This window comes from Danio rerio, chromosome 8 (assembly GCF_049306965.1).
Source record: "Danio rerio strain Tuebingen ecotype United States chromosome 8, GRCz12tu, whole genome shotgun sequence".
Taxonomy (NCBI): domain Eukaryota; kingdom Metazoa; phylum Chordata; class Actinopteri; order Cypriniformes; family Danionidae; genus Danio; species Danio rerio.
This window is the reverse complement of record NC_133183.1, coordinates 12,690,195-12,709,253: the sequence shown is the minus strand read 5'-3', so window position 1 is coordinate 12,709,253 and position 19,059 is coordinate 12,690,195. Positions and strand designations below refer to the sequence as shown.

At 35.3% G+C, this 19,059-nt stretch overlaps 1 protein-coding gene across 1 annotated transcript; it reads left to right on the top strand.

Annotated features, from left to right (window-relative positions):
* The first annotated feature begins 1,894 nt into the window (after positions 1-1,894).
* On the top strand, positions 1,895-18,834 carry nras (NRAS proto-oncogene, GTPase). Its single transcript, NM_131145.2, has 5 exons — positions 1,895-2,170; positions 10,317-10,448; positions 12,818-12,996; positions 16,060-16,216; positions 16,945-18,834. The coding sequence occupies exons 2-5, from the start codon at positions 10,338-10,340 to the stop codon at positions 17,062-17,064; spliced, it is 567 nt and encodes a 188-aa protein (NP_571220.2). The 5' UTR covers positions 1,895-2,170; positions 10,317-10,337; the 3' UTR covers positions 17,065-18,834.
* Positions 18,835-19,059: the final 225 nt, after the last annotated feature.

The window sequence follows — 19,059 nt, the reverse complement described above, 5'->3', positions numbered from 1 at the left end:
TAACACAAATAAAATAACAATAAGATTGAGAGCATGATCATTACCTGAGAAATACAGAAATATATATTTTATAGACAAATTTAAATCATTTTTAAACAAGGATGATACAAATAAAAAATAATGTTCCAAAGAAGTTTAACGTGAGTGCAACTATAGAATAAGTGGAATAAAGTTTCATCATGTATATGTTAGATAGATCAAAATAATTCACAATCTGTAGGATATACATTATGCAAAATCTTAAAATGTATCTTTCGATTTTGTTGGATATGCTGAACTTTTCAGGTAATAACCATGCTCTCTTCCAGTGAAGACTTTCAGAAAAATTTGTCCAGAAAATTTTACATCTTGGGAAAGTATATACAGAATAATAACAATCGTCTGACATGTCTGTTGTCACATTTTTTATAACATTTGAAAAAAGACACGTCATCCAAAATAAGGTTTAGGCATTATTATTTTTCTCTCATTAATGTAAAAATGAGAAAACCAAAGAATTTTCCTGGGAAAAACAAACCACATAAGATTAAAAAGATATTCTAAGAAACAAGATTAGCGACGGTGGTTTAGAGATTGTCGACTTCACTTTCTTTAATGATACATTAAAAATAAGCTGGCCAAAGAGATTTCTTAAAAAACCTGATTCAGTGTGGAATAAATTTCCCAACTTTATTTTTAATCAAATTGGAGGTTCTCCTTATTTTTACAATGCCCCTTCTCAATTGGTACATTACCCATAAACAGGTCTTATTGTGATGGTTATTAAAGTACAAACAAATGTTTCTCCTCACCGCTGCTTCCTTAGGAACAACCAAAATATTGATTACAAAAATAAAACTTTCTTTTTCGAGAAATGGTTCTTAAATGATATTTGTTTTATTAGTCAATTATTATATGACAATGGTACGTTATATTCATTTTCTGAGTTTTCTAAAAAGCTCAATTTTAAACCCTCGGTAAAAGAAAACAACACAGTAATTAATCCCATTCACAGTGGTTTATAAAAACTTTATTGAAAGGGGTACACACTTTTCATCTGTATCCTACCTATAGACCAAACAACCCAATCTCAACAGAAGGGATATCAATAGTTGGGGATAAATTCAATAATTGAGTGATGCAGAATTTTTTAACCAAAAAAATTCCAGCTTCTTCTTTTAAATGGCTGGCTACATATAACATAAATTGGGACGTTACCTGGAATCTTCAAATATTTGATAACTAACGAAGTAAAAAAAAAAATACATATAAAATATTACATAGAAGTTATCCTTGTGATAGCTTATTTAGTAAATGGATATTGAAAACAAATGGACTTTTTGTGACTTGGAAGAAACCATTGTTCATCTTTTTTGTGAATGTTCTTGTGTGAAGATATTTTGGATGGAACAATGTATTTATCTCTCAGAAAAAACTAATGTTGATGTTTGTTTAAATACTTTTGACATCATTTTCTTTTATTACAACTCTAAATCTTGCATTTATTGTTCTTTTATTATAATTGGTAAGTTTTTTATTCACAAGTGTAAATTTTTGGAAATTTATTTACATTCCGGCTATTTTTTAAATTGACTATAAGTCATATATTTTGTCTTTAATAGGCATAAAAAACAAAAAATCTTTTAAAAGTAAAAATTGGCTTTCAATGTATAACCTTATGTCATTTGACCTCTGGTATTTTCTTTCTTTCTTTCTTTCTTTTCTTTCTTTTTTCTTTCTTCTTTCTTTAAAATGTATTATGCAGATTGTAACAACATCTCAGTTTTTTTCTAATGTATTTATGCAATCTGTTGTTAACTGTTTTTGAAACCAATAAAAAATCTTTTTTTGCGCGACCTATGACGTCACACATTCATGTGCGGCAGGACTTTTATTTTGATACGATTTGTGGAATTCTGAAGCCGGAAGTCGCCGTGAATCGTGAAGTTCTGGGGAAGCTGCTTGCTCAACTCTTATTCAAAACTTTGGCCAGACTTGTTTAACGGCTGTTTATAATACCTGGATTTGTGGCCTCTCTACGAATCTGGTTACCGCGGGTTACGCTGCCTCCAGACGGGTGTGAAGTGACTTTTGGAGGGCTCCTCATGGCATTATTTTGGGCGAGGGAGCAGTAATAAGCAGAGCCCTGTTGATCAGATCAGCCAGAGGTCGCAGAACTGCAGTGTAAGCGGTGAGTTTCCTTCTCCACGCCTTACAGGGACTCTCCTTCACATGTATAACCATCCTCGAGTCTCCACGGGCTTGTATATAAGTGTTTGGCACTCGCAAACGGGCTGTGGATGCTTTTAAAACGCTAATTTCCTTCTTTGTGCGAAATAAAGGCTGTGTCCCAAATCCTAGTGAGCTTTCTACGTAGACAAGATTTCAAAACATGTGGGATACATGTAGTTTCATGGACGGATCTTATTTCTCATTGGCATCTAAAAGTCACATTTTTTTCTGGTAAAAAAAAACAAACAAACATGTTTTATCTTTATTTATGTTGGGAATTTTCTGTTAATCAACCCATTGGGCTTCTCTTGGTGTTTGTTGCTTGTGTGTTTGTTTTGTGGACCTAACGTTAACACAAAAACACCACAAACATGGTTTGTTAGTTTTACATTACTATGTTATTTAATTAAGATTAGTGTGTTACACCACCAGGGGGACTAGTTGAATATTTTCACTTATGAAAGCTAAAACCACAGGCAGTGAGATTCAATGGCAGGGGCGTATTTAGTGTTCTTGCAATTCCAGCCAAGGGGCCCAAAAGTTCTAAAATGCACCTTTTGTTCTTAATTTTTATTATTATTATTTAGCTTTTTTTTTTTTTGTCAGCGAGCTGACACTGGGGTAGTTCCTTTTCAAAACAAAATCTTTACTAATTTGAGATGATTGAAGGTGGGTTACACATTTGCACACAATAACACGCATGTAATGATTTTGTTCAAATTAAAACATTTAGACCCTCACTATACAAAATATGATCCAAAACAATTTTATGTGTAATTTATAATATCATTTATACTCTTGGGTATTTATTTGAGGGCCCTCAGATTTCCTGGGGCCCTAAGTGGCTGCTTATCTGCTTGATAAGGCCTAATCTCAATTCTGTTTTTGTACCCTTTCCCCTTGGGCCTTGAAACAGATTGTGAAGGGGAGGGACTTCAAAATTTACCCCTAAGAAATGAAATGTAAACGTAACGTCTTACCCCTTGACTAGTTTTATGGGGTATCTAACTCTTTCCCTTAGCCCTACACCTTCAAGCTAAATAGAGTTGGGACACCACTACCCCTTCATGTGAATGCGCAAAACTAGGAGTAAGTGAAAGGGAGAAGGGGTAGAATTGGGATTGGTGACGTCCCGTGAAAAAAAGCAATTCCTGTAAGAGTGCGAGGGGATGCACCAGACTGGAAACACGATCATGCTTGCTGAGCTGCTGGGGGAGGCATCAGTAAATGTTCGGTTGTATTCACAGCTATTTGAGCAATGTATATAGAATTAACCCTTGTAATGTACCCAATGTCTAAATGAAAAGCTTCATAAAATTACACTCATGATGCTAAGTTAATATATGCAGAGAAAAAAGGGACACGCCAGCCGCAACTGCAACTAACCCAGCACTGACAGGTCACGTGACCTGGCAGCCTGCCACTGGCAGCTTGTCACGTGACCTGCAACTAGCAGCTCCTGCCAGCCAGTTTAAAATTGAACCCCGACTCTGAAGCGACTTTCGGGTCTGTATCAAGTGCTTTATCAAACTGTATGGGGAGACTCATCAAATGAAACAATCAAGCATAAAATAGCATGGTCATGATTGTATAAATAAATTTAATAAATAATCGAATCCTACGATGTGACTATTGCAGAAATAAACATTGCGATATCAATGCTCAAACGATGTATTGTTGCGCCTTAATATATGCAATCTAAATAAAGTCAAAATGCATTATTTATTTATTTATTTTTTGTTTATTTTGCAGGTAAAGTGTACATGAATTAGCATTTTTACGAATGCACCAAAATTAGCCAGAGGTTTATAAGAGTTTAAGTGTTTTATCGACTCAAACTGATTTTCTTCTTCTTTTTGCATTTTGACTGTTCATTTATACTGCAGTGGTAATGCTTGAATGGTAATGAAAATGCTTGCTTTTGAAAATAGATTTCAAACATGGGCTTTAAAACAAGATGGATGATGCATCTCCACTTTCCTCCACATTATAAAGTGAAGCAAAAATATCCCAGCTATGCTGCTGCTAACCTTTGACCGACGTCCTTAATGATGTCATATGTAACTGAGTGTGTGCATTAGTAACTTTAAACCTAGGATTTTATCAAAATCAAACCCAAATTTCCAACATTTAAACCACAATCATGTAGCCAAACTCTGTCTGTATAACATTTGTTTTTTTATCAAATGATAACTTGAATGAATCGATTTCAAATAAGCTTCTTGAAATGACAGAAAATGATTCACTTAAATGAAAATCGAGTATCCATGTTAGTCTTGAAGGGATTGTTCACCCAAAAATGAAAATAAAAATTCAGAAAAATGTTTAAAAAGCAGCCATTTACATCCATAGTGGCAACAAAAAAATACTATAGAAGTCATCATTTTTTTCAACGTTCTTTAGTAAATATTCCTTTGTGTTCAACAGAAGAAAGAAGCTCAAACAGGTTTGGAACAAATAGAGGAAGAATAAATGATAACAGTTCTTTCATTTTTGGGTGAACTACCTCTTTAAAGATCTCTAATCTAGTGTGCTCCACTGCACCAACATCATGAAAAAATTATTCAGAACATTCATTAGATCTTCTAACCAATCACATGCTTTTTAAAATCTGAAGCGTCCCACCCACCACAAGAAGCTGAAACTCAGACTGAAGTGAGTCAATTTTACACCGTTATCTGAGCATTCACCTGTGGTTCACCTCCTAAACATTTGAATATATATTCACATAATCAGCTGACAATAGCTATGTTTCTATCCAAAAATGCTAATTCATTCATTTTACTTCGGCTTAGTCGCTTTATTCACTTGGGGTCGCCACAGCAGAATGAACCGCCAACTTAGCCAGGATATGTTTTACACAGCGCAATCTTCTGGCTGCAATCCAGTAATAGGAAACACCCATACACTCTCATTCACACATACACTATGGTCAATTTAGCTTGTTAAATTCACCTATAGCGCATATCTTTGGACTCTGGGGCAAACCAGAGCACCCGAATCTACCAGAACATGGGGAGAACATGCAAACTCCACAAGGAAATGCCATCTGACCAAGCCAGGACTCGAATCAGCGACCTTGCTGTGAGGTGACAGTGCTAACCACTGAGCCAATCAGTTTAATTCATGTTTATTTTTATAGCGCTTTTACAATGTTGATTGTCAAAACAGCTTAACACAGAAGTTCGAGAAACTGTGTCAGTCCAGTTTTCAGAGCAGAAGTTCAGTTTAGTTCAGTTTGCTGTGGTTTAATTTCAATTGTATCTCTTTCTTGATTTTATTTATAGATTATTAGATTTTATGCAGATGCACTCCCACTGAATCATCCGAATCAATCTAACATTATAAATTCTTTCCAAATAGAGATATTAAGACATCTGGTGAAATTGTATTAATATCGAAATGTCTATCTCAGAATAAAAATATTGCAGTGTTAGATTTGTCCAATATCGTTCAGCCCTAATATCCAGTATACTTTTTCTTGCTGTGAAAATGGCCATATAAGATGTCATGGAGCTAAAAACAAATAAAAGCATAAGAATTTAAATGGCTTGGGTGTAGAACTGACAAAAAATGATTTTAATAATTTTGTTCTCTAGCTAAATTTATTATAGAAATCTGCCAATTATAGAAAAGCAACAAATTAAGATCCCCAAATATCTCAAAAATGTCATTAACTCAAAAAACAAAGTTACTGCCTTTAGCCTTTGCAAGGCAGTATGGTGTTGGTGGTGCATACAAGAATAAACTCCCATTAAGAGCGAATTTGCTAACAAAAAGCAAAAATATGGTTTCCAATTATTCAACATGACTCAAAACTAGTGTAGTAACAGATCACAGTTCTGATCACATTGTGTGTTTTTTTTGTCACGGATCGAACCATTTTTCAGATCAGCCAAAAAGAGGAGACGACAAATGTAATTTGCTTTCCATTTATTACAAAAACAGTACTGAGTTTCAACAAACAGATTTTAGAACCTGTAATTTTAATCAAAATAAAATAAAATAAAATATTCAGCTGAATGAAAATAAATAGTAAAGTATGCAGTACTTTGAAAAATTCACTGTTACTAACACTAAATGTGTAAATCTAACATTATTATTTGTACATCCCAGATTTATTTTTAACCTCATTTTTAGTGAATGATTCAGTTATTCAATCATTCAACTTCGTGTTTTATTGCTAGATGTGTCATTTTTGAAGAATTATTCAGTGGCATATTTTTGATGGCTAGTTGTTGCCACCTATTGGTTACATAATATAATTGCTGCCAACAACTTACATTTTTGAGCAAATGATGGTGATTTTAATCTTTACCATAAACATCAAGGGTTTTACCTAAATTATAAACTGTTCTTCCAGTACGTCTGTGTTATTTGACTGTTTGTAACTTCATAACTAACTAAAGACTGAATCTCTTTCTTGATTTTTGCAATTTTCAAACACAGACTTGAATGCAGCGATTCAAAGGATTAATAAACATGCAAATCACCATCATTTATAATTTATTTTGCGTGGGTGTTGAGATCCTGATCTTTTAATGATTAATCATGCAGCTACATGCATTAATGTAGGCTTAACAAGTAGTGACAGAAAACACCTTTAATAACCTAAGAAACCCACTATATCTTCAATAACCTACCACAACTTCTTCTGTCATCATTATATTTTAGGCCTAAACGCTTTCATACATGTTACTTGAATGATGTGAGAGGCGATCTCTCTGCAATCATTACAAATTTAGTATTAATCTACAAGTAAGAAAAAAACGCATTGATCCACGAGTCACATGTGTTGCGAATCGTGGGTTTTGATCCGTACGAATCAACTATGATCCATTACACCCCTATTCACAACATATGTGACATTAATGGAAATGATGACTTGAATAGGAAGAGCTGCTTTTTAATTTGATGAATGATTACAAATACACACAATATTCTTGACTAATATGCACAGATCTGATATAAGTATTAATTGCAGTAAACTTGACTCTGTGTGTATCAAGTTTAAGTTGAACAAGCATAAACAGCTCAGGGGTCAGTGACCTGTGCTCTTCAGCCAGGTTAATGTCTTTTCCTGGCTGTACTCTGAGAGTGACTTTGACATTTAGCTGCTCTATAAATAGACTGCAGGGGTAATGTTTGCAGATGGGGGGTTCTGTGAGAAACGGTTATTGCACTCCTAATGTTGGTGGTCACATGACTGTTGAGAAGTTGCCTTCTGTATGAGTCATAAAGTATAAGAACGTGTGTAATTAATTTAATTCAAGTGCATATGATTTTAGTTTATTGTTAATGAACTGCAAATCACACCAGTGCTGTGTTGCAAAGTAGTGCATGTTACTTTTCTCAACGCTTTTAGGGATGAATCAGTGGTGCTGATTACAGTCATTTGATCATGCACTTGCTTTCCAATGTTTGCAGTCTTTAAATTTTGTTATCGGAACACACAAATGCTTTTAATGCAGCAAAGATGCTTTGAATTGACTGACAGTTCAGACTTTTCAAATTAAGCTAATTTGTAGTTTGCGTTTTTTTACAACAATTATTGTTCCAAAGTAGCTTTACAAAAGGTGCATAGTGAATTTTTGTTGTTTTGCATTAATATCAAAGGTTATACTTGAAACTATGGTTTTAAATCTAATTGTAATTTTTCCAAAAAAGGACAAGCCTTTCTCGTAACTTTGTTCTTTGTGTGACTGAAATCTAGGCTATGAATGACATAAGACTAAGGCGAAAAAATACCGCTTCAGTTACCATGGTAACTGACTCTCAGTAAAAGTTACCTCTCTATCAGAAACAGGCTTGACTTACCCTGCTTTCTCGAGTTTGACAAACCTGCCATTTTGAAACGGAAACCCAGAGTTTCTGTCATTTCAGGGTGAGCATACTCCGAGTTGTTACTCAACCTTCTTTCAGAAACGGGCCTCTGGTGTACATACTTAACCTCATTCATTCATTCATTTTCTTGTAGGCTTAGTCCCTTTATTTATCCGGGGTCGCCACAGCGGAATGAACCGCCAACTTATCCAGCAAGTCTTTACGCAAGGGATGCCCTTCCAGCCACAACCCATCTCTGGGAAACATCCACACACACTCATACACTACGGGCAATTTAGCCTACCCAATTCACCTGTACCGCATGTCTTTGGACTGTGGGGAAAACCGGAGCACCCGGAGGAAACCCACGCGTAGGCAGGCAGAACATGCAAACTCCACACAGAAACACCAACTTAGCCGAGGTTCGAAGCAGTGACCCAGCGACCTTCTTGCTGTGAGGCAGCACTACCTACTGCGTAACTGCCTCGCCACATACTTCACCTGTAGTTTGTAAATCTATTTATTAAGGCTGAGCGGTGTATCGGGTTCTGGGGATATATCGATATGAATCCCCAACCCAGTGTGGGATTATCCAGTATCGTTCATATCGACCAGTTGGCATTTCTGTGTGGAGTTTGAATGTTCTCCCCGTGTTGGCGTGCTCCCGTTTCCCCCACAGTCCAAAGTAGGGTTGTAACAATATACCGGTATGACGGTTTACCACGATTTGAACGTGCACGATTATCATACCATGAACAATTGCATATCAACGGTTTTAACCCTTAAAGACCGAGACAGCCGCCCGCGGCTAAAAATAAGTATTGCTCTTAAATGTTTAATAACTTTTGATTCGCTGATCCGATTCATACAATTCAAAGATTGGCATAAAGAAGAGAATCTCAGCTTTCCAGTGCTGTATCACATAACATTCGCGGACTTTCAGAGGCTCCGGAATCAGTGCGGTTACGTCATCAACATTTGACAACGCTGATTTGACAAAGAAACGCTCGTCACTGTGTCTCCGGACAAATCAGACATGATGCATTGTCCCTCCTCCATGCCCAGATTGGTTCAAACTCGCTATATCACAACCAATAAGCATAGGTTTCGCTTTTGTTTGTGGACCAAGCTTTTTGAACAACACGGAATGAGAGAGAGGCATACATTTATGCGCGGCTAAATAAAACGCAAAAAAAAAGTTTTGCATGAAATAATTCTCATACTAAGTACTTTTGCATGCACAGCAGCACAGAAACATGACAAAACAGTGACACAGCAAAGACGAACTGCTGCTCTTGCTGTTTTCAAAAGACACAAATGAAGGTGCAGCTGTTTGTCTGCATTGCATACAACCACATCCAAATCCATATCGATAGACAACCATATCCATGCTGGCACATAAAACCTAGGGATGTTCCATATTGAATCTAGTTTCGTTATGTAACTATTTATAGTATAGTAAATATTTATATCTATTTTTTACTGAGGATTTGCACCATGTTTATTTGGACTTTATTTGGACTTTGACACATTATTTATTATTTTCTTATTTTTATTTGTTCATTGTAAGTGGTGTTGTTTATAGAAACTAAAAATATATTTTTTGGAAAAAGTCAAATTTGCTTCACTGTTCTATTATTTTGTAACATACCGTATACCGCGAAACCGTCAAACCGTGGTATTGTTTTAGACGATTATCATACCGTGAAAAATTCATACCGTTACAACCCTAGTCCAAAGACATGAGCTATTAGTGAATTGGATAAACTTAATTGGCCATAGTGTATGAGTGAATTTGTGTATGGATGTTTCCCAGTAATGGAAAATGAATGAATGATCTGTTTTCGTCATTGATACAAATGTTTCTTGAGCATCAAATCTAAACGATGCTAAAACTTTTGAAAAACAGGATACAATTTCATTTTAAAAATGGATATAAAGAAGTTTTTAAAAATGATAATAACATTTTGCAATACTTTAAATTTTTATTTTTATTTTTAATACAGCAAAATAAATGCAGCTTTTGTGAGCTTAAAAGACTTATTTACATTTTTAAATATAATATTTTTAAAAATCTTACCAACCCCAAACCTTCGAAAGATGTTACACCTTTTCTCTCTTTTTGTCTGGGTGTATAAATATAAAAAAAAGTGAAAAAATGATTGCATTGCTTTAAAAAAAAACCATACACACACAACATGCTTTGTTATTAAACTGTGAGTCAAACTGTGTGTGAGTATTGTTAATGTTTAGATGTGCTTACTCTCTGTCTTTAATTACAGGTGGTCCCTCAGGACTGTAAGATGACTGAGTATAAGCTGGTTGTTGTGGGAGCAGGAGGTGTTGGGAAGAGCGCGTTAACAATCCAGCTCATCCAGAATCACTTTGTGGATGAATATGACCCCACTATTGAGGTACATGAGGAAATTTACTATACTTTCACTACACTACAATTAACGTGAGATTGCGAATTATTTTAATTACGTTTTTAAATAATGGTTTTCTGCTAATATGTCACTCCAGTCTTTGGTGTCCCATGATTTTTCAGAAATCATTCTACTATGCTGATTTGTTGCTCAAGAATGTTTACATGTATTCTGTCATACATTTAAAGCTACTAAGGATTTCTGTTTCAGATAAAGGCTGTCCATTTTTTTTTTGGGTAAAATTTTAAGTGTTTTCTGATATTTTTGATCAATTTAATGCATTCTTGCTGGCTTAAAGTATTCATTTCTTTCAAAATGGCTCTCTCTCCCTCTCTCTCAAAGTTTTTGACTGATTGTGAATTAGTGTACTTTTTTCGTACTTGACATTTAACAATTTAATGCATGACCACCTTTTGACATTTTTATTTGTTGCCTGCAGTGGTATAAAGTAACCATTTACAATAACACTTTAAAATAAGGTTGTATTAGTTCATGTTAGCTAATGCATTTACTAACATGAGCAAACAATGAGCAATACATTGATTACAGTATTTGTTGTTAGTTAACATTAGTTAATGAAAATACAGTTGTTCATGGTTCGTTCATGTTAACTGACGGTGTTTGGATTTTTGGAAATTTGGATTTTAACAATACATTAGTAAATGTTGAACCTATTCATTAATTTTCCTTTAGCTTAGTTCCTTATTTATCAGGGGTCGCCACAGCAGAATGAACCGCCAACTATTCCAGCATGTGCTTTATGCAGCAGATGCCCATCCAGCTGCAACCCAGTACACCCATACACACTCTCATTCATACACACACTCATACGCTACAGCCAATTTGGTTTACCCAATTCGCTTATAGCGCTTATCTCTTTGGACTGTGGGGGAAACTAGAGAAACCCAAACGAACAAGGGGAGAACATGCAAACTCCACACAGAAATGCCACCTGGCCCAGCTGGGACTCAAACCAGTGACCTTCTTGCTGTGAGGCGACAGTGCTAATCATTGAGTCACAGTGCTGCCTAAATGTTGAATCATGATTAATAAATGCTGTACAAGTATTGTTCATAAATAATTCATGTTAGTAAATACATTAACTAATGAAACCTTATTGTAAAGTGTGACCCAAATTACAAATACTTTACTGTGAGTAGTTTTTCCTCAGGAACTGTGTTTTACCAAGTAGTTTAAAAAATATGTACTTAGACTTTAACCTGAGGACATTTATAGGTCTGTATCTGTATTGTAAGGGCTCCTATTTTACGCCTTTTTACAAGATGTAAGATAACCCTTTGTTGTCTAAAGAATTTGTCTGTAAAGTTTCAGCTCAAAATACCCATCAGATTTATTACAGCCTCCAGAATAATCCCATTTTGGTGTCTGCATACAGTGTAGCTGTTTTTGTAGCCTGTAGCTTTTAAATGCAAATGAGATTCTTCTCCCCGCCCACCATACTCACATGCGTGTCTGCTTTTCATCATGCGTTACATCAGATAAACAGCAGTCAGTGATAGAGACAGACTTGGATGAAGCTGAAATACAGCTCATTAGTCATAAATGCCAAGTTTGTTTAATTCATGTATATGTGGTGGAATTTATTCAAGCCTTTCTGAAATGATGAGTCTCACAGAAATGCCATTTGCAGCACACACACACACACACACATACTGACACAATGCGGCTGTGGTGATTATAGCAGTTAAAACTTACATTTACAGTTAAGAATTACAATCTTTATTACAAACATGCTCTGTTTTAAAAACATTTTAAATTTATAAAAATCACAGAGTTGTAACATTTTAATTCCAGTTTATTTGCAAAAAAAAAAAAATCTGTGGACACGTGTATGCATGTTATTATAGAAACATGGTGCCTGTCAGTCATTTTGTTGGGTGGTGAAAACCACACTCCTACGTCTCATTGTGGTGGGCCTCAAAATCACTGGGATTTGGATCCAATTTTAACGTCAACGTTTTTTAAAAAAGAGACGTTTTGAGTTTTTGAGTTTGTTACTCCAACTATACCTACACACAGTTCTGTCCAAACAGCTTACAACCAACACAAAGTTGATTTTCATTATAGGTGCCTTTTAAAGGCTTAACTAGGTTAACTAGGCAGGTTAGGGTAATTGCGCAAGTTACTGTATAACGATGATTTGTTCTGTAGATATTTGAAAATAAATATTGCTTAAGGGGGCTAATAATTTTTACATTAAAATAGTTTTTTTTAATTAAAAACTGCTTTTATTCTAGGCGAAATAAAACAAGACTTTCTCCAGAAGAAAAATATTATCAGACATACTGTGAAAATGTCCGATAGATTTACAGTGGCAATCTTGTCTTTCCCTGCAGGACTCTTACAGGAAGCAGGTGGTGATTGACGGCGAGACGTGTCTGCTGGACATCCTGGACACTGCAGGCCAGGAAGAGTACAGCGCAATGAGAGACCAGTACATGAGGACAGGAGAGGGTTTCCTCTGCGTCTTCGCTATCAACAACAGCAAATCCTTCGCCGACGTGCATTTGTACAGGTCTGAGAGCAGATTAAAGCCATTGCAGTTACATTATTGGTTTTTAAGTTGTAGAAATTCATGTACATTACCCACATTCAAAGTTTCAAGTAAGAATTTGACATTAAATATGATTTTTCAGTACATTCATTCATTTCTTTCGGCTTAGTCCCTTTATTCATCAGAGGTCGCCACAGTGGAATGAACCGCCAACTTATTCAGTACATGTTTTATGCAGCGGATGCACTTCCAACTGCAACACAGTACTGGGAAACATCCATACACACTCATACACTACGGCCAATTTAGCTTATTTAATTCACCTATAGCACATGTCTTTGGACTATGGGGGAAACCCGAGCACCCGGAGGAAACCCACACAAACACAGGGAGAACATGCAAAATCCACACAGAAATGCCGACTGGCCTTGTCGGCGCCTATGGTGTAGTGGTTAGTGCGTCGACACATGCACTTCGGTGCTCACAGTGACCCAAGTTTGATTCCCACCTCGAGGTCAAATGCCAATCCCTCCATTCTCTCTGCTCCCCACACTTTCATGTCAATACTCTACTACTGTCCTGTCCATTAGGTGAAAAACCTGAAAAAAAAATTATAAAAAAAAAAAAAAAGAAGAAGTGCTAACTGACCCAGCCTGGACTCTACCTTCTTTCTGTGAGGTGACAGTGCTAACCACTGAGCCACCACGTCGCCCTATTTTTCAGTTTAATATATTATCATTTTTTTAATGCTAAATATTAAATTTTTGTATCACTGATTGTTATGGTTTAATCTTTTTTTTATTAGTGCTGGGCAAATATTTATCATGATCAATCGCATCCTGCATAAAAGTTTATATATGTGTGTGTGTATTATATATATTTATGTATATGTGATGCACATGCACAAAAACAAAACTATACAAAACTATTTTGGTGCGTAGATATTTAAATTTATTTATAATTTGTATTGTAAACATTATTTTTTATACCTAAATGTAAATAAACATTTTCTCTAATAAATGCATGCAAATGTGTGTATGTAAAAATGCATAACACTAGTTTTTATTCTATATTAATTAGGGGTGTAACGGATCACAATTGATCTGTGATCCATACGAATCACAACACACGTGACCCGCAGATATATACATTTTTTTTTACTTGTAGATTAATCCTAAATTTAAAACAGTTGCAGAGAGAGATCGCCTCCCGCATCATTCAAATCATGTGTATGAAAGCATTTTGGCTGTGCTGTAAAATATAATGATGATGGAAAAAGATGTTGTGCGACCTACCTAAATGCTTTCTTAGGTTGTTAATTAAAGGTGTTTTCTTTCACTGCTTGTTTAGCCTGCATTAATGCATTCAGTGTAAACCTGCACAATTAAACATTAAAAGATCAAGATCTCAATTCAAACCCGCGTAACATGAAGGATTAATGATTTGCATGTTTATTAATCCTTCAGAGATTCAGTATTTACACTTTTTTTCAGTTCATTACAAACAATTAAATAACACAGAAGTACTGGGAGAACAGTTTATAGTTCAGATATAAACACTAATGTTTATGGTAAAGATTAAAATCAGTTTACTGGAACTTGACACTGGTGAAAGCAATTACATTGTGTAACCAACAGGTGGCGACAAACAACCATCAAAATTCTGTCAGTGAATAGGTTCTCAAAAATGATCCAACTATAATGAAACATGAAGTTTCATGTGTGAATCGTTGATATATTTAATGAAAATTAATTTGATATGTCGTACAAGATTTCTGTATTTAGCATTATCAGCTACAGTAGCGAAGATCATTTTTTGTGTTGAATGTTTTCCTTTTTTTCAGCTGGTTTTTCTTGATTTTTATTTTCATTAAAATTACAGGTTTTAAGTTCTGTTTGTTAAAACCAATGGTTTTACAGTAATATTTTTGTATGAATTGAAAGCAAATGACATTGGTCTCCTTACTTTTTTGCTGATCTGAAAAAGGGTCCGATATGTGACTTAAAATTCGTATCGTGATCCAGTCCATGAGATTTGTGATCCATTACACCAGTAATATTAATATTGCCATTGGCACGCTAGCCCAGTATTTAGTGCGCTGACATATGGTGCTGCAGTGCTCCCGGCCTCCCAAATTCAAATTCTGGCTCTTGAACCTTTCCCAAACCTTTTTAAAGATGCACATATTTAATCTTTTTTTTTGTGTGTGTGTGTGTGTGTGTATACGCAAGAATGCAGAATATTATATGTGCATACTATATTCATGCCACCAAAGGTTTTGTTAGAAAAATCAATAAACCATTCTTACACATACATTTGCACTCATAGTTTGTCCACAAGTTTGCAACACTGACCCCAGACCATTGATTTCACATTCAGAAAGGAAATGGCATAGAAAGAAAAGGAACAACAAACTATTCAAGATGTCTCTTGTAAAAATGAAATATTACAAATTTGTCTTATAAAAAGGTGCATGTGGCAGCAGCTTAAACAGCTTTTGTTTCATGAACAAAATATTATGATTAGGGCTGTCACAATAACCAATATATCGACTTCTCGCACAACACATGCACACGACCTCAATAATGTTTTGTGATTCGATATATATTGCCATAAAACCAATAATCTCATCTGGTCCCTATTGAAGGTGTTGGTGTGGTTAAAAAACTATAGTATTTAATATACATTACTATAGTATATTTTCCTGTGATGAGTATATGGCCTGTTCAGTGTCATGTGCTCTAAATTGACTTTGTTAAACATGTTTCTTTTCTTCCTAGTGTTTGGTACCTTGCACTTTTTGTCAACATTTTTTTATTATTTGTTACGGATATGTACATTTTCACGTTATGATTCCGATGCCTGATTATTAAAATAGCTAATATTATGTGTTCTTTGAAAGAGTGTACTTCCATTATGTTGCTATTATGTTCATACATGCTTTATGCATTCAACTATATGTACAGTAACATACACATTAAAAAATAGCCATATCTGGGCTTTATGGATGAGAGATATTGTAAATGTGATATATTTGTAGTATTTTATTGTCAATAATGCCTTTAACACTTCTGTACATTTCAGAGAGCAGATCAAGCGTGTGAAGGACTCGGATGATGTTCCCATGGTCCTAGTGGGGAACAAATGTGATTTGGCAAGGACTGTGGACACCAAGCAAGCTCAGGAACTTGCCAGAAGCTACGGCATTGAGTTTGTAGAAACCTCTGCCAAAACCAGACAGGTGGGCAAAGACAATTCTGTCAGGGCTTCAGCGACCTGGGGTATTTGAAAGAGTGATTAAACATTTGTGTGGTTATTTTGAGGTTTGTGTGGAAATTTGAGCTAAACTTAACGTAAACACTCTAGAGACGTCAAAGATTTATTTTACATCTTGTAAGGAGCACAATATACACTGCAAAAAATGGTTTTCTTACTTAGATTTTTTGTCTTGTTTCTAGACTAAATATCTAAAATTTCTCATATCAAGAAGACTTTTCTTGACGAGCAAAACATATTGTCTTAAGTGAGTTTTTCCTTAAAACAAGCAAAATAATCTGCCAATGGGGTAAGCAAAATAATCTTGTTTTTTCTTTTGACGTAAGATTATTTTGCTTACCCCATTGGCAGATTATTTTGCTTGTTTTAAGGAAAAACTCACTTAATATTGGCATATTATTTCTCAAAACAAGACAATATGTTGTGCTTGTGTAGAAAATTCTTCTTGATTTAGGAATTTTTAGATATTTGGACTAGAAACAAGACAAAAAATCTAAGTAGGAAAAGCATTTTTTGCAGTGTAGGTCCCCTTTAAAGTGTTTGATAAATAAAAGTGACCAGGTGTAAACTATGAAGTGCCTCAAGTTTTCTTCTGTTTCAGTACCTAAGCTTAGCCTACAGCTTTATGAGTAGCATATATTATGTTGAGAAAACATCCTTTATAAATCCTGTATGTTATGTTCTGTTTTCCAGGGAGTCGAGGATGCTTTCTACACCCTTGTCCGTGAGATCCGGCATTATCGCATGAAAAAGCTCAACAGCAGAGAAGACAGGAAGCAGGGCTGTCTGGGCGTGTCCTGTGAAGTCATGTGACCGCACTGTCTCCCTATTTTTGTGTTTGTTTTTTGGAAGCAGTTTGTTAAGCAGGCAGCTGGAAGCCTCATGACCACCGTGTGCATGCGCAGATTTCGCCCTCTGCTGGCTGAAAGGGAATAATGCACAACTGGTCATCTTTCCGGGTTGGCCTGCTGTAATATATATAAATGAGGCCGATGGACATTACATGTTTTAACCGAGGCTTAGTACTTAGGTTTTCCTTCTTCCTTTGGAAGAGCAACTTAAAACGGGCATTGAGATTGGGCATTGGATGATTCTACATTCTCTTCTGACCCCTTATAAACACGGGATCATCAAGCAGATTGGCATTGAGGAAAATAAATAAAAATTAATATTCATGGCACATTTTATCCAAAAATCTGAAGGATTTAATTTTTTTTATTTATATACAATTTATCACATTTACCCTCATTCTTATTATAATTTAGCTATTTTTAATATTCTCTTCTTTTAATAGACATCAAATAAAGGCAAAACCTATTACTGTGATGCATAAAAATGAATATATTATTTCCTCATTAACATAATGATAATTGAGAAGGAAATGTGCTTAACTGCCAATCATCATTTGACATTAAAGCACCACAATGGCAAAAATTCTAGACGTATACACACATATATATAATTTCCGATTAATTGTTTTAATTTTAGGATTATATTTGGAGCTGTTCTTTGCAGGGTGTTTTGACCCGTAGAATGTTTTACAATACATCTGTATGTCCAGAAGAAACTGTTTTCAAGTCATACACTTCAGGATTAGTATAATTTATGACTGTCATTTTCTCAGAATTTGTAAAGGCCTCAGAAGAGAACGAATGAAATGCCCTTTAATCTTAATCCGCAGGTTCAATGCTCAGGAATACTGTGAACACAGAACTTCTTCTTCAAAAAAGTGTGGAATTTTTTCTCTTCAGTTTTTTTTTTTATTTGTTTGTTTTCAAGGTAGCCAAAGAGTTTTAGCATTTACCATTTTTAGATACATTTGCTCTAGAGTTTCACCTTCTTTGCTCTCAGATGATAATTGTATATATTGATATATAATACTTAATGATTTGGTTCAGATGCAGACAATTGGATTGGATTTTAAGCATAGGGGTTTGTTGGATTTTACTTTTAAGGGCCTTTTGAATCATGGTGCTGCTGGTGTTCATGCCAAATCTGCGTGCCGCCTTCTGTGTCCTTTATAGCATGACATCTTTAGCTCATATCAATGTCTTAAATCTTCCAACAAAAGAGTTTTTCTTGGAAGTGTAACGGATCAGAGTAAGGTTTGTTGCATTGTTTCCATGCCTGAGGTCTCCTCTTAAGAGCCGCTGAAGGTTTCCCAAGAAGTTGAAATGATCTTTCTTGTTGACTGTCGTGTTATTTATATGGCATTTGTCTGATACTGTGCCTGATTTCATTGAGAATGAAATCTGCAATGTGTTCTTGTTATTACTGCGGTTGCGTTTGGCCTTCTGTCCTCACACTAACAGAGGCAAGATGTTTGGTAGAAAATACAGACTAAGTTTGCCATTATGTTAACAAATCCTTTCTTTTTTTAAACTATATAGAAACTTGTTTTTTGTATATTTGTTTTACTATTTTAGCACACTTTATCAGTACCACAGACTATCTCTAATCAGAAAGTCATGTGAAAACGAGCATTTCATGTCTTTTTTGGGGGAGGGTGGGGGATTATACATGTGTAACAGATGTGCCTACCATATTACAAGAAGTTTAACCAGTAAATTAACTGGAATCTGACCATACTGTGTGTACTTGTCTGATGTTTATATTTATTTACACAGGAGCCAAACATTATGACCAGCTGCCTAATATGCTGTTGGGACTTTCTGTGTTGCTAGGATGGTGCTGATAAAAAGCCTTGGGCCCTGTAAAACCCCTGAAGGGGTCTTGAGGTATCTGGCACCAAGATGTTAGCAGCAGGGCCCGAGTAAGATCACATTGGACCCCGGGGCTATAGCAAAC

What these genes read in the sequence shown, in the direction of transcription:
- nras (NM_131145.2), top strand. Translation starts at nt 10,338, where the DNA reads ATGACTGAGTATAAGCTGGTTGTTGTGGGAGCAGGAGGTGTTGGGAAG. An exon ending in AATATGACCCCACTATTGAG is followed by an intron (nt 10,449 to 12,817) that starts GTACATGAGGAA and finishes CTTTCCCTGCAG; the next exon opens with GACTCTTACAGGAAGCAGGT. An exon ending in CCTCTGCCAAAACCAGACAG is followed by an intron (nt 16,217 to 16,944) that starts GTGGGCAAAGAC and finishes TCTGTTTTCCAG; the next exon opens with GGAGTCGAGGATGCTTTCTA.